The sequence below is a fragment of the Bufo bufo genome, chromosome 2 (genome assembly GCF_905171765.1).
Source record: "Bufo bufo chromosome 2, aBufBuf1.1, whole genome shotgun sequence".
In the NCBI taxonomy this organism is placed as follows: Eukaryota; Metazoa; Chordata; class Amphibia; order Anura; family Bufonidae; genus Bufo; species Bufo bufo.
In genome coordinates this window covers 409173065-409196214 of record NC_053390.1, presented here as the reverse complement: position 1 = coordinate 409196214, position 23150 = coordinate 409173065, and the positions used below count along the sequence as shown (strand labels likewise).

Genomic DNA, 23150 nt, shown 5'->3' with positions numbered 1-23150 from the left:
AGACAAATCATTCCACGTAAGTAAACCTGGAGATTATAAACTCAAAGACTTATGTCACAAAGAGGAGCTCTTTGATGTTTGGAGAATTCTTCACGCATCAGAGACTGACTACTCTTTTTACTCCAACCCCCATAATTCTTATTCCCGTATTGATTTATTCTTAGTAGATAAATGGCTCTTGCAAAAGGTGGCGGACTCCGAGATAGATCTGATTACATGGTCTGACCATGCCCCAATCACCATTACCATTCAGGAAACTCATAACCTACAACACACATCCCCCTGGAGATTGAACAACCTCCTTCTAACTAATAAACACTACAAAGAATTGATATCTACTGCCCTATCAGAACATTTTCTTCTCAATGCAAATAAAGAAATAAATCCAACTACAGTATGGTGTGCACATAAGGCAGTGATTAGAGGGCTATATATACTCTGCTGACGAAAAAAAGAAGAGAATCTCTAAATTAGAAGAACTACACAATAAACTCAGGGATTTGGAGAAGGACAACCAAAAGTCCTCTACAATACTTATTGTTAAAGAGCTAGGAAACACTAGGCATGAGATTTACCTACTTATGCAAAAAAAATGTGAACATCATCTTATGCAATCCAAAGCTCACTTTTATAGACAAGGAAATAGGACATCTAAAATGCTAGCAAATAGAATTAAAATTAAGGCTAGTTCAAGAATTCCTTTTCTCTGGTCATCCAGTAAAAACAAAATAATAAACCCCCAGAAAATAGCAGATGAGTTTGCAAATTTTGTTGAGCGAACTTGTGTTTTAAGTTCAACGTTTAAAGTTCGGGTTCGGGTTGTCAAAGAATTGTGTTATGGATTCCGCTACCTCGGATCATAACGGAATTTAGAATCCATAACGCGATTCTTCGATAACCCGAACCCGAACTGTAGACGTCGAACTTAAAACACAAGTTCGCTCAACACTACTCGCAAATTACTACTCTTCTCTCTACAACTTAAAAAATTACTCAGACACGCATCAACCTACCCTGTCTGACATCATCAATTTCCTTAATAACATTTCTCTTCCTCAAATCTCACCTGAACAATTGGATACTCCAAACTTACCAATATCACTACAAAAAGTTCTAAACACAATTTCTTCATTAAAAATCAATAAATCCCCAGGCCCTGATGGACTCATTAATGAATATTTCAAAACATTCTCTCATATTTTAGCCACTCATCTTCTAATATGTTTCTAAAATATAATGCAAGGAAATGGGATTCCATCGGAAATGCTCCAAGCAATCATTATTACCTTACCAAAACTAGGTAAAAGCCTGACATACCAGCAAATTTCAGACCCATTTCTCTTTAAAATTTGGACCTTATTTTACAAAATCCTCACCGATAAGTTAGCAGACATTTTTCCTTCCTTGATTATGGACGATCAGGTCGGATTTGTCAAAGACCGTCAATCTTGAGATGGGACGAGGCGTTTCCTTGACCTGATTTAAATAGCATGCTCTCGCCGAATGCCTTCTCTGCTCCTATCTCTGGATGCAAAGAAGGCATTCGATGGAGTTCACATTTTTTTTTTACAAGCAGTTATGAGAGGGTTTGGATTTTATGGCCCCTTTCTAACAGGTTTACTAGACTTATACTCCACTCCTCATGTATATGTATATTCTTCAGGATTCAAATCTCACTCCTTTCCTATCACCAACGAAACCTGTCCCCTTTCCCCCTTAATTTTTGCCTTAATAATGCAACCTCTAGCCCTCCACATCAGAACCTCTTCCCTCATTTCTGGAATTCCTTTGCAGATAGAGACCATTGAATCGGTCAATTCGCAGACGACATCCTTCTACTGTTGTCTAACCCTACTGAATCCTTCAATTTTAACAGACTTTTCTAAGGCTTCATATTATAAAATAAATACAACAAAATCCCAAATATTAAACCTTGGAATCCCTTTAAGAGTGGTTACAGCTCTTAAACAAAAATTCCAGTTTAAATGGGTTGAACATTTTCTTCCCTACTTAGGAATTCAATTAACCACCTCCTCTTCAGATATATTTAATACCAACTATACTCGCTTACTTTGCGAAATCAAAAATAACATAGACAATTTAAAAATACAGGGGATCTCATGGTTAGGCAAAATTGCTGTAACAAAGATGCACATATTGCCAAAAATGTTATATTACTTCAGAAATCTCCCAATTCTCATTCCCACCTCCTTCCTAAAAAAATTGCAAAAGATCATTCTTCATTTTATTTGGGGAGGGAAAAGACATAGGATTAGCTCTGATATTTTGTTTTCTAAAGAGGAAGGAGGTTTGAACTGTCCTTTACTTATTCAATATTATAGAGCTATAATATTACAACAAATTAAACACCTTTGGCATGACGACTCAACTAGGGCCTGGACACAGATAGAAAAACATCTCATTGGTAGATATTCTTTAAAAGATCTCCTTCTATACAAGTACTTATTTAAAGCTCACCCTTTATATACCCTTTCAACCATAAAAACTGTAATGGAGGTATGGGATACAATTGCCAATAAACGCCAACTCTTTACTATATATCCTCATCAACTTTCCATTTCTGTCTTGGAAGCTTACATTCCTGAATTAGATTTATTCAATTGGAAAGAAAAAGGTCTTTGCACTATAGAAGACCTATTCTCAGATGATATACTTAATTCCTTTACACAACTACTAGGTACTTACAACCTTCATCCCAGAGAACTTTACAAATATCTTCAAATTAGACATGCTCTATCCAATGTAACACAGCATGAACAAAACCCCAATGATAGAGCCGGAACCCCATCCTTCCTTTTTACTAGATGGCTCAAGCAGGAGTCCCCCAACATTAATGTAATTTCCAAAGTGTACAAAGTCCTCACATCTCCGGTGGGTGATCCACTGAAGAAAGTTAAATTACAATGGTCTTCTAATCTATCATCCGATATCTCTGAAGAGCAATGGTCTCAATAATTTGAAACAGTATCATATATTTCTAAATGCATTAACCATCTAGAAACATCTAGGAAAATCTTATACAGGTGGTACTATTATCCCACCAAATTACATAGACTATTTCCGGATACCTCATCCATTTGCTGGAGATGTGGGAATTCTGAAGGTACATTTATACACTGCTGGTGGAGCTGTTCCCCTGTGAAACTCCTGTGGTCCCAGGTTTTCCGCACTATTTCCAATTAGTGATGAGCGGCAGGGGCTATATTTGAATTCTCAATGTTTCAAAAGAATTTTGTAGAATATTCGTCATATATTTGCTAATTTAGAGAATTCGAGATTATTTTATTGAATGTGAAAAATCGGCAATGTAAAAATCGCGTAATGCGAATTCATAATGCGAAATACAGGCGCGGGTCACTTTGGCTACATTTTTGAAGCTGCTAGAAGTTTCATGAGTTTCTCCTGAGACTGGAGAAAATGGTTGGCACGGCAGAACATTACAATAGCTTTATATGCAGATAGAGTCAAGTGCTCCAATATATTCGCAATTGCGCTAATTGGCAGTAATTAGAATATTTTTTTGCACTACATGCAACTTCACATTTTAGCAGGTCTGACTACAGTTACTGATTGGTGCTCTAAGTATTGTTGTGAACTTGACATTGCTTCCTTCTCATTGGCCCACAAGCAAGAAGCAGAAAGGAATCATGTGTTCAGATGGAAAAAAATGCTGAATATTCGTTATAACGAATATATAGCACTATATTCTAAATATTTGCGAATTCTCTAAATGGCGATATTCGCAAAAAAAATTTGCTATTTGAATATTCGTGCTCAACACTATTTCCAATATCTGCGCTATCTCAATACCACCCTCCCCACAGCTAGCTCTTCTCATTGATATGGATACCTTTTCCTCTACTATTAGAATAATAATTGGTCACTCCTGCATAGTCACAAGTCAACTACTAGCATTTCATTGGAAATCCAGTTCTCTGCCTTCTATTGCAGAGATTATCAGAGGGATGGGGGATAACTGTTGGTCTGAGGGGATGGCTGCCTCTGCTTTTCATAGCAAAGAGAAGTTTTAAAACTCTGGAACATCTGGCTAGCCAGCCCCTTTCATCAACCCTCAAATCCTTCAAACCTTTTGGTGTATTGACATTTTTTCGCAGTCTAGAACCAGTTACTTCTCCTTCTCGCCTCCTATTATCCTTCCTTTTAACCTCGAAGCATTTGGACTGTAGCGACACGTGCCCGCGACACATGACGACACATGACTTGCATATGATATACATATAATATGCCTACGCTATGATATAAAATTATACAATACCTGCTTATCTTGCGCATTAGATTGTGTTGATATACAGAATGCAATTCTTTACCGTCACTGTATTATACTGTGTTTTATAGGCTTTGACCTGTATACTACAATGCATTTTACTACAATATCTTATTATACTTCAGCGTATTACCTCTTGATTGTTATAACATGGGTCATATTTCCATAATACTCCTTAGTTCATTTTTATATTATGTACTCAGCTTATACCACTGTATCATTACTAAGCTTACCAAATTCAAAAGGTCTGCTTGTTATACTTCTACTGTGACTTTTATACTGTGTTAAATTGCACTTACTGCACCTATTTTGCCTTCCCTTTTACCCTACTTCCCTCCATCTCCCCCCTTATTTCCAATTGTATATTTTTACTATATCTAACATTGGAAAGTGTTATTTGTCATTATTACACTTTTGAAAATCAATAAAATATGTTTAAAAAAACAACAACTTTTAAATATTGTTTTCTATTGCATATACTATTTCTTGAATCATCTTTAGTACCAGTGTATAGGTAGCTAATGTGATAACCTAGCTGAAAACATTGAATACAGCATGTCATTAATACTGGAATATGGTCTTTGTATACAAGTGAAAAATCCTATAATAAAAAAAGAATAATATAACCAAATAAACAAAGGGAAAGAAATGAAGTGAAATAATAATTACCCATAATAATCAAATAAAACACTTAACTACATAAAACGTGAAAAGAAAATAATTACATCTTTCTAGCAGTCAGTTACATTGTCAGAAAGCAGAAAATGCTAATTGGCATATCTTGATGAATAATCAAATATTAAAATGAATATAATGAAGTGATGGTATCGCCAAAATGCCTTTCCTGTGTTCTCTGCTATATAGTTATATAATGTACATGACATTTACTTGCTATTAATTTACTTGAAGAAATATTACCCATAAGTCACCACCATCTTTCATTTTCTACATTCTTGCCAAAAGAATTTTTTTTTTAAATTGTTTAGTTAAAGTTTCTTATAAGAAAACAACCTTAATAATAGAAACCATAGTTACCTTATATAATTTATGCTAATGAAAACAATGGTGCTGAACAGACTATAAATTTACATAAACAGATTGACAACAGTGCCGAAAACACAAAAACGTAGACTTTGCCTTACTCTTGTCTCTTACATTATACAATGCTATGCTAGAGACAAAATAATATATTATCTATCTATCTATCTATCTATCTATCTATCTATCTATCTATCTATCTATCTATCTATCTATCTATCCATCTATCTATATCTATCTAATATCAATCTATCTATCACCTATCTATCTGTCTCCACGGACAGCACACGTCCCCATTCATTTTAATCAGTGTTTTAGCACGGTCCCTGGGTCAGTGGTTTTAGCACGGATGCATGCTCTATTTTATTCGTGTTCACGGATCCATCACGCCCATTATAGTCTATAGGTCAGTGAAAGCCACAGATGCAAAAAGGATGCCATCCATGTTGCATCCATGTTTCATGGATCATTAGGAAGAGATGCTTTGAAAATAATTTTTCAGCTGTGCAGGGTCAGTGAAACACGGATGGAACACGGACAGCAAATAACAGACGCAACACGGATCCATCACGGACAGATTCACGGATGCATCACTGACCACCTTCTTACAGATTTGAGCACGGACGTGTGAATGAGGCTTTAAAGGGGTTCTCCACTTTTTACTATTGATGACCTATCCTCAGGATAGGTAATCAATATCAGATCGGCGGGGGGCTGACACCCGCCACCCCTGCCAATCAGCTGTTTGAAGAGAAGTCAGTACTCATACAAGCCCTGCCTTCACTGCTCTGCAGTGGTGAACAGGTATAATTACAAGTATGGCGCCCTCATTTACCTCTATGACTCTGTCTGTTCAAGTGAATAACACAGAGCCGTCCCATAGAAATGAATGGGGACACAATACTTTTAATTACACTGCTTAACACTGCAATTGCTGTGGGGAGCTGGTAAACAGAGCAGAGATGGCAGCGCATCCTTCTCTTCAAACAGCTGATTGGTGGGGGTGCCAAGAGTCAGAACCCCGCCGATCTGATATTGATGACCTATCCTATAGTAAAAGCGGAAAACCTCTTTAACGTTAGAGATAATCACCCACCATAAATGTCTGGCAGCAGCTTATTTCCCTCTACAAATTAAAGTCACATGCACGCTAAACTGTTCTGCTGGTGAAAGAGGATCACAGTAAATCACAACAGAATTCCTGTGACAGTTATATTTTAACCACCTCAGCTCCCCTAGCTTAAACCCCCTTAATGACCAGGCCACTTTTTACACTTCTGCACTACACTACTTTCACCGTTTATTGCTCGGTCATGCAACTTACCACCCAAATGAATTTTACCTCCTTTTCTTCTCACTAATAGAGCTTTCATTTGGTGGTATTTCATTGCTGCTGACATTTTTACTTTTTTTGTTATTAATCGAAATTTACAGATTTTTTGGCAAAAAAATGACATTTTTCATTTTCAGTTGTAAATTTTTTTTTAAAAAACTACATCCATATATACATTTTTCTCTAAATTTATTGCTCTACATGTCTTTGATAAAAAAAAAATGTTTGGGTAAAAAAAAAAATGGTTTGGGTAAAAGTTATAGCGTTTACAAACTATGGTACAAAAATGTGAATTTCTGCTTTTTGAAGCAGCTCTGACTTTCTGAGCACCTGTCATGTTTCCTGAGGTTCTACAATGCCCAGACAGTAGAAAAACCCAACAAATGACCCCATTTCGGAAAGTAGACACCCTAAGGTATTCGCTGATGGGCATAGTAAGTTCATAAAACTTTTTATTTTTTGTCACAAGTTAGCGGAAAATGATGATTTTTTTTTCCTTACAAAGTCTCATATTCCACTAACTTGTGACAAAAAATAAAAACTTCCATGAACTCACTATGCCCATCACGAAATACCTTGGGGTGTCTTCTTTCCAAAATGGGGTCACTTGTGGGGTAGTTATACTTCCCTGGCATTCTAGGGGCCCTAATGTGTGGTAAGTAGTTTAAAATCAAAATGTGTAAAAAATGCCCTGTGAAATCCGAAAGGTGTTCTTTGGAATGTGGGCCCCTTTGCCCACCTAGGCTACAAAAAAGTGTCACACATCTGGTATTGCCATACTCAGGAGAAGTTGGGCAATGTGTTTTGGGGTGTCATTTTACATATACCCATGCTGGGTGAGATAAATATCTCGGTCAAATGCCAACTTTGTATATAAAAATGGGAAAAGTTGTCTTTTGCCAAGATATTTCTCTCACCCAGCATGGGTATATGTAAAAAGACACCCCAAAACATATTGCCCAACTTCTCCTGAGTACGGTGATACCAGATGTGTGACACTTTTTTGCAGCCTAGGTGGGCAAAGGGGCCCACATTCCAAAGAGCACCTTTCGGATTTCACCGGCCATTTTTTACAGATTTTGATTTCAAACCGCTTCTCACGCATTCGGGCCCCTAAAATGCCAGGGCAGTATAACTACCCCACAAGTGACCCGATTTTGGAAAGAAGACACCACAAGGTATTTCGTGATGGGCATAGTGAGTTCATGGAAGTTTTTATTTTTTGTCACAAGTTAGTGGAATATGAGAGGGCACAGTTTTAAATTAGAGGGTCAAAGGTTTAAAAGTAATATAAGGAAGTATTACTTTACTGAGAGAGTAGTGGATGCATGGAATAGCCTTCCTGCAGAAGTGGTAGCTGCAAATACAGTGAAGGGGTTTAAGCATGCATGGGATAGGCATAAGGCCATCCTTCATATAAGATAGGGCCGGGGGCTATCCATAGTATTCAGTATATTGGGCAGACTAGATGGGCCAAATGGTTCTTATCTGCCGACACATTCTATGTTTCTATGTTTCTATGTAAGAAAAAAAAATAAAAAATCATCATATTCTGCTAAGTTGTGGCAAAAAATAGAAAAGTCTAGGAACTCGCCATGCCCCTCACGGAATACCTTGGGGTGTCTTCTTTCCAGAATGGGGTCACTTGTGGGCTAGTTATACTGCCCTGGCCTTTTAGGGGCCCTAATGTGTGAGAAGTAGTTTGAAATCAAAATCTGTAAAAAATTCCCTGTGAAATCTGAAAGGTGCTCTTTGGAATGTGGGCCCCTTTGCCCACCTAGGCTACAAAATAGTGATACACATCTGGTATCGCCGTACTCAGAAGAAGTAGGGCAATGTGTTTTGGGGTGTCTTTTTACATATACCCATGCTGGGTGAGAGAAATATCTCGGCAAAAGACAACTTTTCCCATTTTTTTATAAAAAGTTGGCATTTGACCAAGATATTTATCTCACCCAGCATGGGTATATGTAAAATGACACACTAAAGCACATTGCCCAACTTCTCCTGAGTACGGCGATACCAGATGTGTGACACTTTTTTGCAGCCTAGATGCGCAAAGGGGCCCAAATTCCTTTTAGGAGGGCATTTTTAGACATTTGGATCCCAGGCTTCTGCTCACGTTTTAGGGCCCCTAAAATGCCAGGGCAGTATAAATACCCCACATATGACCCCATTTTGGAAAGAAGACACCCCAAGGTATTCAATGAGGGGCATGGCGAGTTCATAGAATGTTTTATTTTTTTGCCACAAGTTAGCGGAAATTGATTTTTTTTTGTTTTTTCTCACAAAGTCTCCCTTTCCGCTAACTTGGGACAAAAATTTCAATCTTTCATGGACTCAATATGCCCCTCAGCGAATACCTTGGGGTGTTTTCTTTCCAAAATGGGGTAATTTGTGGGGTGTTTGTACTGCCCTGGCATTTGAGGGTCTCCGCAATCATTACATGTATGGCCAGCATTAGGAGTTTCTGCTATTCTCCTTATATTGAGCATACGGGTAATGAGATTTTTTTTTTCCGTTCAGCCTCTGGGCTGAAAGAAAAAATGAACGGCACAGATTTCTTCATTCGCATCGATCAATGTGGATGAAAAAATCTCTGCCAAAAAAAAAAAAGGAGGGGAAAGGTGTCTGCCAGGACATAGGAGCTCCGCCCAACATCCATACCCACTTAGCCCATATGCCCTGGCAAACCAGATTTCTCCATTCACATCAATCGATGTGAATGAATAAATCATTGCAGGGATTTTTTTTATTTTTTTTATATACAAAGTGTTTGCCAAAGTATATGAACACCGCCGCCTCCTCAGCTCATATGCCTCGGCAAACGTATCTTTTACTGCAGAGGAGAAATCTCGTCTTGCAGCGCCGCATACACCGACTTTTGTGTAATCTGACAGCAGCGCAATGCTTCTGTCAGAATGCACATCAGTGCTGCAGCTAGTCGATCGGTTGGTCCACCTGGAAGGTAAAAAAAACAAAACAAAAAAGATAAAACCAGGCCGCACCGCAATAAATTTATTAACTTTATAATAAAATTTGAACGGAACATATTAACTTTATTTAACTTTTTGAACTGAACGTTAACTTTTTTGCTTACCGGTGATTTAAAAAAAAAAAAATTTTAATTTAATTTTTTTACTTTTATAGGACAAACCTCTCCTTCCCCATGGGACAATGTGCAAAGCGCAAATCGCCCAAAGATGTGGCGAAGTACATTATGCACTTTATCCCAGGTGAAAGGAGAGGTTTGCAGCAGCTGTGAGTGTAAGGGCCCTAATAGCCCTGTGTGCCTGTCCTGTGAGATGCAATCCGTATGCTAAGTGTACCTGTGTGTGGTACTTCCGGAAACACTCCCCTAAGCATAGGGCAGGGTGGTCAGGGCAGTCAGGACAGAAATAGCGGGTGTCACGCCTTATTCCACTCCTGCTACAGACACGACATCTTTTTCGGGGTGACGGTTGGGTTGAGGTACCAGCAACGACATTGGGGAAATGTCGCTCGTGTAGACGGCTCACTACACTGGTGGATGGGGCCACGGAACCTCCTGGATACAGGAGGTTCTCGATGATCTCTTCCTGAAATTTGAGGAAGGATCCTGTTCTCCCAGCCTTACTGTAGAGAACAAAACTATTATATGCAGCCAATTGAATCAAATATACAGACACCTTCTTATACCAGCGTCTGGTGCGTCGGGAAACTAAATAGGGAGCCAACATCTGGTCATTGAAGTCCACCCCTCCCATGAGCGCATTATAGTCGTGGACTGAGAGGGGCTTTTCAATGACACTGGTTGCCCATTCAATTTGTATTGTAGTGTCTGCGTGAATGGAGGAGATCATGTAAACGTCACGCTTGTCTCTCCATTTCACCGCGAGCAGTTCTTCGTTACACAAGGCAGCCCTCTCCCCCCTTGCAAGACGGGTGGTAACGAGCCGTTGGGGGAAGCCCCGGCGACTAGGTCGCACGGTGCCACAGCAGCCAATCTGTTCTAGGAACAAATGCCTGAAGAGGGGCACACTTGTGTAAGGGGTATACAAATCTGCAAATTTGTTGTTGAAGTGGTCTATGAGGGGCCGAATTTTGTGGAGCCTGTCAAAAGCTGGGTGGCCTCTGGGACGGGAGGTGCTGTTGTAGCTAAAGTGCAGGAAACGCAGGATGGTCTCAAAACGTGTCCTGGACATAGCAGCAGAGAACATGAGCATGTGATGAAATGGGTTCGTGGACCAATATGACCGCAATTCATGCTTTTTGGTTAGACCCATGTTAAGGAGAAGGCCCAGAAAAATTTTAATTTCGGAAACTTGGACTGGTTTCCACCGGAAAGGCTGGGCATAAAAGCTTCCCGGGTTGGCGGCTATAAATTGAGTGGCATACCGATTTGTTTCTGCCACAACTAAGTCCAAGAGCTCCGCAGTCAAGAACAGCTCAAAAAATCCCAGTGCCGAACCGATCTGAGCTGTCTCAACCCGAACTCCAGACTGGGCGGTGAAAGGGGGAACTACAGGTGCGGCTGAAGTTGGGGACTGCCAATCAGGGTTTGCCAGCACCTCAGGGACTCTAGGGGCTTTACGGGCCTGTCTGTGCGGTGGCTGCGACGGGGTAACTATTGCACGTGCCACCGTACCAGCTTCAACTGCCCTTCTGGTGCTCGCCACTTCACCATGTTGTACGGCAGTGCTGGTACTAGGTCCAGGATGGGCTGCGCTGCTGGTGTATGCCTCACCACGTAATCCGACAGCGCCAGCCCCACTCTGCTGCCCTTGAAACGGATCCTGCGCAACCTGTGGTCTAGCAACAAGGGGCCGGGTACGCCTGGTGCTATCAGGGACCTCAACCTCCTCGTCCGAACTTTGGGTCAGACTGCCACTGCTTTCTACAGGTTCATATTCTGACCCGCTAGATTCGTCAGATGAGGGTTCCCATTCCTCATCCGACTGGGTCAGAATCCTGTAGGCCTCTTCAGAAGAATACCCCCTTTTTGACATTTGGACTACTAAATTTAGGGGTATTCCCTGAGACTACCCAAGAAAAAAAGCAAGCCTGTCTTACAAATGGGAGGCTTGCGAAGTACCGGAGGCCGCTGCGATTGATAAAAAATATCAAAACTGATTTTTTTTATGGCGGTGGGGCGGGCGTGGGTGAACGCACGTGTGGGCGACCGATCAGGCCTGATCGGGCAAACACTGCGTTTTGGGTGGAGGGCGAGCTAAGGTGACACTAATACTATTATAGATCTGACTGTGATCAGTTTTGATCACTTACAGATACTATAAAAGTACAAATGCTGATTAGCGATACGCTAATCAGCGAATTAGTGACTGCGGTGCGGTGGGCTGGGCGCTAACTGACGCTAACTACCTAACCAAGGGGCCTAAACTATCCTAAAACCTATCAGTCAATACCAGTGAAAAAAAAAGTGATCACTTTTTTCCCTTTCACTAGGTGATTGACAGGGGCGATCAAGGGGTTAATTGGAGTGATAGGGGTGATGGGGGGTGATCTGGGGGCTAAGGGTGGTGTTGGTGGGTACTCACTGTGATGTGTGCTCCTCTGCTGGAACCAACCGACGAAAAGGACCAGCAGAGGAGCACAGAAGCCATTTAACACCTTATATTTATAAATATAAGGTGTTAGATGGCTTGTGATTCGATTTTTTAAAAATCAGCAACCTGCCAGCGACGATCAAGGCTGGCAGGTTGCTGACAAAATACTCCTCTAACTTTTGCCGGCCCGCGATGCGCATGCGCAGGTCGGCTCTGACCGAAATCTCGAGTCTCGCGAGATGACGCACGGATGCGTCCAGGAGGAATGAATCGACCGCCTCCAAGACGCATCCGTGCGTTAGGCGGTCGGGAGGTGGTTAAGAGATTTGCGATTTTTCAGACAGTAAGGGACAGATTTATCACAGAACGGCATTAAAATCTCCTGCTTCACTGAAGGATGCAACTAATTTATAATGAGGCACAGGCCTCATCATAAATTATGCGCATGTCTGGCTGCCTGTGTGCCAGAGTGAAGTCTATGGCAGCTATTAGCTGAAAACAGGTGCAAATGAAGATAAATGTGAACCTATTAGCCCCACCCACTCGCTGTCCTCACCACACCCACTTTTTAGAAAGTACTGAGATTGGTGCAGAAATGCCACTGGCAAAAAAATATATTAAATATATAATAAGTGGCATTCCAAAGTCTTATACACGTGATATGCAACTTTTTTCCACCACTTTTTTGCCACAGGGAGATGATAAATCTCCCGCTAAGACCTCCTAACACGGGCAGAGGATTATTATTATTATTTATTATTAAATCGACATTCATTTCATAGCGCTGTATATATGATAATGGGTGCACATACATAATACAGACAATTGCACTAAGCATGAACATGACGAGTTACAAACTGGTAAAGAAGGAGAGAGGGCCCTGCCCGTGGGGTTTACAATCCACAAGGTATGAAGGGACTTTTTTGTGAAGTTCGACCGAACCCGTCGAACCCGAACATCCAGGTGTCCGCTCAACTCTAATCACCACCTTACTATCCAGAATCCCACAATGCCTATCTTCAATATCCTCCTTCTCCTCTCGCTTTCTAAAACTTAACATGGATAAAAGAGAATTCATCATCTTTCCCCCATCTTGCTCAACCCCCCCAACAGACTTATCTATCACGATCAATGGCTGCACAGTCTCCTCGGTCAACCAAGTCCGCTGCCTTGGAGTGACCTTGGATTCTGCCCTGTCTTTCCGACCACACATTTAAGACCTTTCCAGCACCTGCCGCCTCTAACTCAAAAACATCTCCTGCATCCGCGCTTTCCTCGAAAATGCCTGTGAAAAAGTCTGTGAAAATGCTTGTACATGCCCTCATCATCTCCCGCCTAGACTACTGCAACATTCTCCTCTGTGGCCTTCCATCTAGCACTCTCGCACCCCTCCAATCTATCCTCAGCTCTGCTGCCCGACTAATCCACCTCTCACTCTTTTGCTCCTCTGCCTCTCCCATCTGCCAATCCCTTCACTGGCTCCCCATTGTAGAGCGAGTTCAGTTCAAAATACTAACAAATACAGTACAGACCAAAAGTTTGGACACACATTCTCATTCAAAGAGTTTTCTTTATTTTCATGACTATGAAAATTGTAAATTCACACTGAAGGCATCAAAACTATGAATTAACACATGTGGAATTATATACATAACAAACAAGTGTGAAACAACTGAAAATATGTCATATTCTAGGTTCTTCAAAGTAGCCACCTTTTGCTTTGATTACTGCTTTGCACACTCTTGGCATTCTCTTGATGAGCTTCAAGAGGTAGTCCCCTGAAATAGTTTTCACTTCACAGGTGTGCCCTGTCAGGTTTAATAAGTGGGATTTCTTGCCTTATAAATGGGGTTGGGACCATCAGTTGCGTTGAGGAGAAGTCAGGTGGATACACATCTGATAGTCCTACTGAATAGACTGTTAGAATTTGTATTATGGCAAGAAAAAAGCAGCTAAGTAAAGAAAAACGAGTGGCCATCATTATTTTAAGAAATGAAGGTCAGTCAGCCGAAAAATTGGGAAAACTTTGAAAGTAAGGGCTATTTGACCATGAAGGAGAGTGATGGGGTGCTGCGCCAGATGACCTGGCCTCCACAGTCACCGGACCTGAACCTAATCGAGATGGTTTGGGGTGAGCTGGACCGCAGAGTGAAGGCAAAAGGGCCAACAAGTGCTAAGCATCTCTGGGAACTCCTTCAAGACTGTTGGAAGACCATTTCAGGTGACTACCTCTTGAAGCTCATCAAGAGAATGCCAAGAGTGTGCAAAGCAGTAATCAAAGCAAAAGGTGGCTACTTTGAAGAACCTAGAATATGACATATTTTCAGTTGTTTCACACTTGTTTGTTATGTATATAATTCCACATGTGTTAATTCATAGTTTTGATGCCTTCATAGTCATGAAAATAATGAAAACTCTTTGAATGAGAAGGTGTGTCCAAACTTTTGGTCTGTACTGTACATGCAAGGCTTTCCACAGCCTGTCCACAGGAGGCATAGAAGTGGGATAGTAACGCTGAGAACAGTGTTATCGGCACTGGCCATGTTGGTGGAGTACTCACAACAAGGAACACAGGTCTCGCATGGAGGCCCAGTCATTGGTGGTATGAAAGTGACTCACCCGTGCATGCTGCAGTTGAAACTCCACTATCGCCTGCTGCTGCTCGCACAGTCTGGCCAGCATGTGCAAGGTGGAGTACCACCTTGTGGGCACGTCGCATATGAGGCGGTGAGCGGGAAGGCCGAAGTTACGCTGCAAAGCGTAGCAGGGTGAGAACGCCGAAAGCACGCACAGACGGTCTGCACTTTATGCAGCAGCTCTGACATATCGGGGTAATTTTTAAGGAACCTCTGCACCACCAAATTCAGCACATGCGCCAGGCAAGGGATGTGCGTCTAACCGGCTAGTCCCAGAGATGCTACGAGATTTCGCCAATTATCGTACACCACTAGGCCGGGCTTGAGGCTCACTGGCACCAACCACTCATCGGTCTGTTGTTCAATGCCCGTCCACAGCTCCTGCGCGGTGTGGGGTTTGTCCCCCAAACAGATAAGTTTTAAAACTGCTTGCTGTCGTTTACCCCTGGCTGTACTGAAGTTGGTAGTGAAGTTGTTACGCTGACCGGATGAGGAGTCGGTAGAGAATGAGGAAGCGGAGTAGGAGGAGGAAGCAACAGGAGGCAAACTGAAGCGCCCTGCAATCCTCGGTGGTGGAAGGACATGCGCCAAACTGCTATCCACCTCAGGCCCAGACGCCACTGCATTTACCCAGTGTGCTGTTATGGAGACATAACATCCCTGACCATGTTTACTGGTCCACGTATCCCTAGTTAGGTGGACTTTGCCACAGATGGCGTTGCGCAGTGCACACCTGATTTTGTTCCCCACTTGGTTGTGCAGGGAAGGGATGGCATGGCTGGAAAAGTAGTGGCGGCTGGGCACGACGTACTGTGGGACAGCCACCGCCATAAGGCTTTTAAAACTCTCTGTCTCCACCAGATAAAATGACAGCATTTCAAAGGACAGTCATTTTTAAATGCTGGCATTCAGGGCCAGGTGGGTAGGGGCGAACTTCCTCTTCTGCTCCAGTGTTTGATAGATGGAGAGCTGAACGCTTCCGTAGGACATTGTGGACATGCTTGGTGACCCAGGTGGTGGTGTTGCTGGCAGATCCTCTGTTTGCGGGGTGGCAGGTGGCCCTGTCACTCCAGAGGTGGATGAAAAGGCCGAGACTGCAGCAGAAGAGGAAGCAGGAGGGGCCAGAGACCTTTCTTGGTTTTTGAGGTGCCTAGTCCACTGCAGCTTGTGCTTTGCACTTAGATGCCTGGTCATGCAGGTTGTGATCAGGTTGAGAACGTTTATGCCTCGCTTCAGGCTCTGATTGCACAGCGTGCAAACCACTCAAGTCTTGTCAGCACATTGTCTGAAGAACTGCCATGCCAGGGAACTCCTTGGAGCTGGCTTTGGTGTGCTCATTCCCTTGCTGCGGTGGGTAGTAGCAGGCGTACTGTCTAGGGGACGGCCGCTCTGCTTTTGCACCCTGCTCCCTCTTCTGCTGTGCTGGTGGCTCTGTGCGACCACCTCTTCCTCCGAACTACACAGGTCACTCGCATGACCTTGATTCCATGTGGGGTTGAGGACCTCATCGTCCTTCACCCAGTCTTTACCCCTGCCCTCCTTGTCGGTCTGCACACTTTCGAAAGCCACAGCAGTTGGCACCTGTGTTTTGTCATCATCCGAGACGTGCTGCGGTGGTCCTCCCATGTACTCATCTTGAAACATAAGTGGTTGGGCGTCGGTGCACTCAATCTCTTCCACTTCTGGGGCAGAGCTAGGTGGATGGCCCTGGGAAACCCTGCTAGCAGAGTCATCAAAAAGCAGAAGAGACTGCTGCATGACTTGGGGCTCAGACTGCTTGGCTGATTTGCAAGGGGGTGAGGTGAAAGACTGATGGACATCGGCTGCAGGTGCCAACTCTGATCTTTCAGCAGGAGACTGGGTGAGAGACAATGCAAAGGAACTGGAGGCACTGTCAGCAACCCAATCTACTATCGCCTGAACTTGATCTGGCCTCACCATTCGTAGAGCCGCATTAGGCCCTACCAAATACCGCTAAAGGTTCTGTCACCTACTCGTACCTGAGGAAGGTTTTTCACTTGTGCGTGTAGCTGGCACAGATCGACCACGTCCTCTCACTGCAACAGGAGCTCCACCAGCAGCACCACGACCTGGGCCACGTCCCTTATTTGACGCTCTCCTCATAGTTCTCAAATTTAGATTCTTGCCCAAAATGGGTGTTTTTTTAATAACAGAATAGAACAAAAGTATCTAACGCGTGTATCTCACAATGACAGATGCAGCAAAGGCTGCAAAATTAATTTTTCTTGCCCTAAATAGGTGTTTTTTTTAATAACAGAATAGAACAACAGTATCTAAAGGGTGTATCTCACACTGACAGATGCAGACAAGGCCGCAAATTAAGTATTTTGCCCAAAAAGGGTGTTTTTGAATAACAGAATATGACAGCAGTATATAACGCTTGAATTTCACACATAGAGATGCAGACAAGTCCGAAAATTAAGTATTTTGCCCAAAAAGGGTGTTTTTTTTAATATCAGAATAGCACATCAGTATATAACTCTTGAATTTCACACGTACAGATGCAGACAAGGCCGCAAATTAAGTATTTTGCCAAAAAAGGGTGTTTTTTAAAACCCAGAAAATTATAGCTATATTTCTAGCTTAAATTGCACACTGAGTAATGCGGCCGAGGCCCCAGATGGAGGGTATTGCCAAAAATTGTTGTGTAACAGCAGAGTGACGTGCAGCGCTACATGACTCCAGCTTATATAGAGGCTGGGTCACATGCTGCATTGGCCAATCACAGCCATGCCATTAGTAGGCATGGCTGTGATGGCTTCTAAGGGCACAGAGTTAAACGCTTGTTGATTGGCTGCTCTGCAGCCTTTCAAAATGCGCCATTAAATAGCTGAACACCCAACCCGAACCCGAACTTTTACTGAAATGTTCGGGTTATGGTCCCGGGTCCAAAAATCCTAAAGTTCGGGTTCGCTCAACCGTAGTGGTGATGTCTGGACCAGAGAGGTAGATTTGTGTTTCGTCAGCATAAAAGTGATACTGAAAGCCATGGGACTATGAGCTGTCCCAGGCCGAAAGTGTAGATAGAGAAGAGCAGGGGTCATAGGACAGAGCCTTGGGGGAGCACCAACATAGAGGGAATGAGATGAGGAGGTGGTGTGAGAGTGGGAGACGCTAAATGTCCAGTCTTTGAGGTATGATGTGATCCAGGAGAGGGCCAGGTCAGTGATGCCAAGAGATGAGAGAGTTTGTAATAGAAGGAAGTGGTTGACAGTGTCAAAAGCAGAGGACGGGTCAAGGAGAATGAGGACAGATTAATGTTTTTTAGTTTTGGCTGTTAGCAGGTCATTGGTGACTTTGGTAAGGGTAGTTTCAGTCAAGTGGTGGAGTCAGAAGCCAGATTGTAGCCGGTCAACGAGGGAGCAGGAGGAGAGGTGAGAGGACAGTTCAGAATGGACATGTTGCTCAAGTAGCTTTGAGGCATATGGAAGAAGTAATATGGGGCAATAACTGGACAAAGAAGATGGGTGAAGTGAAGGCTTTTTGAGGATGTGTGTAATGGGAGCACGTTTAAAACCAGAGGGGAAGACACCAGAGGTTAGTGATAGGTTGAAGAGATGAGTTAGGGCTGGGCTGAACACTGTGGTCAGGTTAGGGATGAGGTGGGATGAGATTGGGTCAAGTGCACAGGTGGTGAGATGTGATCTGGAGAGTAGAGTGGAGAGTTTTTCTTCAGTAATGGTGGAGAAGCAGGTTTTGGGAGAAGAGGACTGAGTAGTTGTGTAAGGGAGCTGTGGGGACTGTGCCCTGAAGCTTTCTCTGATGTTGACAATCTTTTGTTTGAAGTATGTGGCAAAGTTCTCAGCTGAGATAAGAGGAGAGGGTGGGGGCGCTGGGAAACAGAGAAGTTGAAAGTGTTAAAAAGTTGTTTAGGGTTGTGGGACTGGGAAGATATGAGAGATGAGAAGTAGGTCTGTTTTGCATCAGAGAGTGAGGATTTGAAAATGAGGAGGGATTGCTTGTATGCGGCGAAGTGATCCTTAGAATGGGATTTTTTTGCACGCCACTCAGCTGCAGACGAATCTGCCCAGACGAACACTAGGTGGAACACACAATTTTCTTCAGCCATATCAAATTTCTGTAGATGTTTTAAGTTTCAAGACAAGATACTTGTTGGTAGATGGGATAAGATCTGTCTTATGCCAGCCGCTAATAATGACAATAGCTCTAGAGGGTTGTATCAGTTATTTACTGTGTATCATAATTCGCCTTTTAGTCAGTTTGTGCTTTTGATGGAATATTCAATACAACAAGGCAGAGATGCTATGACAGCCAAGTTATAAATGTTGTACCTTCTTTCCAGTCGTTTCAGTTTTTGCTGAAAAATTTCTTCATTGAATGATGTGTTTAAAGCTCGATGGAGTCGCTGATGGGAGAAGACAACAATAAAAACAAAAAAAATAAGACATGAATCTTGATATGCACAATAAAAACTATTGGGAATTGTATTGCTTAAACAATAGGCAGTGTAGATATGTATAATTTGTAGGATGTTCAAATACATCAGATGAAATGCTGTATTCCTGAAAAAGCAACCAGCTAACCCAGAAAATATGGTCACATCACTGTTTCAAGGACCATGAAAGTCAAATTCAACTGCTCACTCTTTCCATACTGCATCTCTTAGTGGAAATCAACTACTTTGAGACAATCCTACAACTTGTAAAGCAAAAAGAAAGTAACTTCCAACGTTTCGACCCCTAGGGGTCTCTTTGTCAAGCATATAAAATACATGTCTATACAAAGTATATACCTATGAGAAATCCTACCCCCTTCTGATGTCATTGCAAGTAAATACACTCCAAGTGGAAAATACCTCTTCATAGATAAGTAAAAAAAATCTGTATTTTACCCTAAAACAGGGAAGGGTCTGCAACCATGCATCAGGATCATGATTATCATATCTCAACCCATCCTCCGATACTGGTGCGTGCAGTATTCCACTGCGCATGTCTGGTCACCAGGGGAACAACTAGGCCCTCATCACACTTCAATAACATCTATCGAATGCCATTGAGAAATGGTGATCACAATTCGGATGCACACAGATTCTTGCCGGTTTAAAGGTAAAATACTGATTTTCTTATTTGGAGATTATTTACTTGTGTCTGTGACTTGTAATGACGTCAAAAGGGGATAGATTTTCTCACAGGTGATTGGTTGACTAATTAATTGTTATTGCCTATATATACTTTGCTACACATTTATTTAATTTGCTTGACAAGGACCCCTAGGGTTCAAAACGTTGGATGATGTCTTAAAAGAGGACCTTTCATGGGTCTAGACATTATTAAATAAGTAGGGGGTTGTGTAGGGCATAATTCATGGATGTAATATCGCTTACTAGTGTGTCTGTCCGGCGCTCCGTTCCCCCGCTGTGGCCCCCGTTCACTTTGCCCGCCTGTTATACTAATGAATAGCATCGGTACAGGGAGGAGGAGACTGCCCTGTTTCTCAATGGGTGTCTCCTTCTCCCTGGCTGTAGTGCGGTCCAATCAAAGCGGAGAGAAGGTGAGTTTTCTCCCTGGCTGTGACGCTCTCCGCTGGTTCATTGTTGTTAATCCATGTAAAGTCACACAAAATAGTTATAATAATAAAATATATCCAATTGATTTTATAAATTAATTAACATTTTTTAGCTACCAGAAACAGTTTATTTAGTCACACCAATTACTGCTATGAGTGCTGATCACTGTTAACAGTGTGCTAATTTCCTAAGCAAAATATGCCAGGATTCCGTAAAAAACTGCACCAAGAAAGGGATGTTTCAAAATGTAGAATGTTTTTTGCTAAATATTTCTGAAAAGAATGGCAGCAATTAGGTCAAGAAGAGATGTATCTACCATGATTTGTGAATTGCACCAAATTTATCGCATGTACTACTCTGATAAAATTTACAACTTTCTCAAAAATATAAATTATACAAATGACACAAGAATATTAATAACCCCCCGATCCCCCTGCCAGTGTCTAAATTCTTGGTGTACCTATGGCCAGATTAAAAGTGGACTTAAAAGGGTTTTCCGAGATTTTTTTACCAATGACCTGTCCTCAGGATACGTCATCAGCATTTGATCAATGGGGGACCAACACCCGGGAGCCCCATTGATCAGCTGTTTTGAGAAGGTACAGGTGCTCATGTGATTGTTGCTGCCTTCTTGCAGCTTACTAAGCACAGCGTCGTACATTGTATAGCGGTTGCGCTTGGTATCGTGTTCAGCCCCATTCACTTGAATGTGGTTGAGCTGCTTCTAGGCCATGTGATACATGAACGTGTCATCTCTAGTCCTAGGAAAATCAGAGAGAAGGTTGCAGCGCTCTCAGGATCGCCCCTGCCTTCTCAAACAGCTGATCGCCGGGGGGGGGGGGGGGGGTCCAGGTGTCAGAGGATAGGTCATCAGTAAAAAAAAATCTTGGAAAACTTCTTTGACATTTAAAGGGGTTGTCCGGGTTCAGAGCTGAACCCGGACATACCCTTATTTTTACCCAGGCAGCCCCCCTGAGGCTAGCATCAGGGCATCTCATGCTCCAATGCGCTCCCTTGCCCTGTGCTAGATCGCGCAGGGCACAGGCTCTTTTGTTTATCATAACACACTGCTCGGTGGAAGCTTCCGCCCGGCAGTGTGTTCAGTGACGTCACCGGCTCTAATGGACTAGGGCAGCGCTAAAGCCCGCCCATCAGTGCCGGTGACATCACCGGGCTTCCTGGCAGCCCCATGGAGAGCCCCAGTATGTCACCGGAACTCCTAAAAATGCCTTTGCCCTGCGCGATTTTTAATCGTGCAGGGCAAAGGAGAGCATCGGAGCATTAACTGCTCCGATACTCAAGTCAGGGGGGCTGCCTGGGTGAAAATGGAGGAATGTCCGGGTTAAGCTCTGAACCCGGACAACCCCTTTAAAAGGGTTGTAAAATTAAGACAACCATTTTCTATATGTCCAGTGGAACCAACCTTCTACAATATGAAAATATGAATCACAGTGAAGAGCCGCTCTAAAAGAGTGGCTTTTGATGTAGTGGACCCAGTGCATATATGTAACACATGAGCAGCCATTTGTTTCCCAGGTCTTTGAAAGGGAAAAATCTGTCTGGCTGTAGCATTCTCCTCAATGACACCTGATCACTGGGGATTCTGAAGCTTTCAGCTGATTGCCAGGCTGGCTCCAACATAAAAGATGGCTTTGTGTCTCTGTGAAACAACCCCTTAAAGGTTCATTGAAATGGGCAGCCAAAATGTACAGGGAGTGCAGAATTATTAGGCAAGTTGTATTTTTGAGGATTAATTTTATTATTGAACAACCACCATGTTCTCAATGAACCCAAAAAACTCATTAATATGAAAGCTGAATATTTTTGGAAGTAGTTTTTTGTTTGTTTTTAGTTTTAGCTATTTTAGGGGGATATCTGTGTGTGCAGGTGACTATTACTGTGCATAATTATTAGGCAACTTAACAAAAAACAAATATATACCCATTTCAATTATTTATTTTTACCAGTGAAACCAATATAACATCTCAACATTCACAAATATACATTTCTGACATTCAAAAACAAAACAAAAACAAATCAGTGACCAATATAGCCACCTTTCTTTGCAAGGACACTCAAAAGCCTGCCATCCATGGATTCTGTCAGTGTTTTGATCTGTTCACCATCAACATTGCGTGCAGCAGCAACCACAGCCTCCCAGACACTGTTCAGAGATGTGTACTGTTTTCCCTCCTTGTAAATCTCACATTTGATGATGGACCACAGGTTCTCAATGGGGTTCAGATCAGGTGAACAAGGAGGCCATGTCATTAGATTTTCTTCTTTTATACCCTTTCTTGCCAGCCATGCTGTGGAGTACTTGGACGCGTGTGATGGAGCATTGTCCTGCATGAAAATCATGTTTTTCTTGAAGGATGCAGACTTCTTCCTGTACCACTGCTTAAAGAAGGTGTCTTCCAGAAACTGGCAGTAGGACTGGGAGTTGAGCTTGACTCCATCCTCAACCCGAAAAGGCCCCACAAGCTCATCTTTGATGATACCAGCCCAAACCAGTACTCCACCTCCACCTTGCTGGCGTCTGAGTCGGACTGGAGCTCTCTGCCCTTTACCAATCCAGCCACGGGCCCATCCATCTGGCCCATCAAGACTCACTCTCATTTCATCAGTCCATAAAACCTTAGAAAAATCAGTCTTGAGATATTTCTTGGCCCAGTCTTGACGTTTCAGCTTGTGTGTCTTGTTCAGTGGTGGTCGTCTTTCAGCCTTTCTTACCTTGGCCATG

At 42.6% G+C, this 23150-nt stretch overlaps 1 protein-coding gene across 1 annotated transcript in view; it reads right to left on the bottom strand.

Annotated features, from left to right (window-relative positions):
- Positions 1-23150, bottom strand: part of GRIN3A (glutamate ionotropic receptor NMDA type subunit 3A) — a 402162-nt gene that overhangs the window by 43797 nt on the left and 335215 nt on the right. The window contains exon 8 of the mRNA XM_040417275.1: positions 19173-19246. Coding sequence (XP_040273209.1) covers positions 19173-19246 — 74 coding nt within the window. The remainder of the gene's footprint in view (positions 1-19172; positions 19247-23150) is intronic.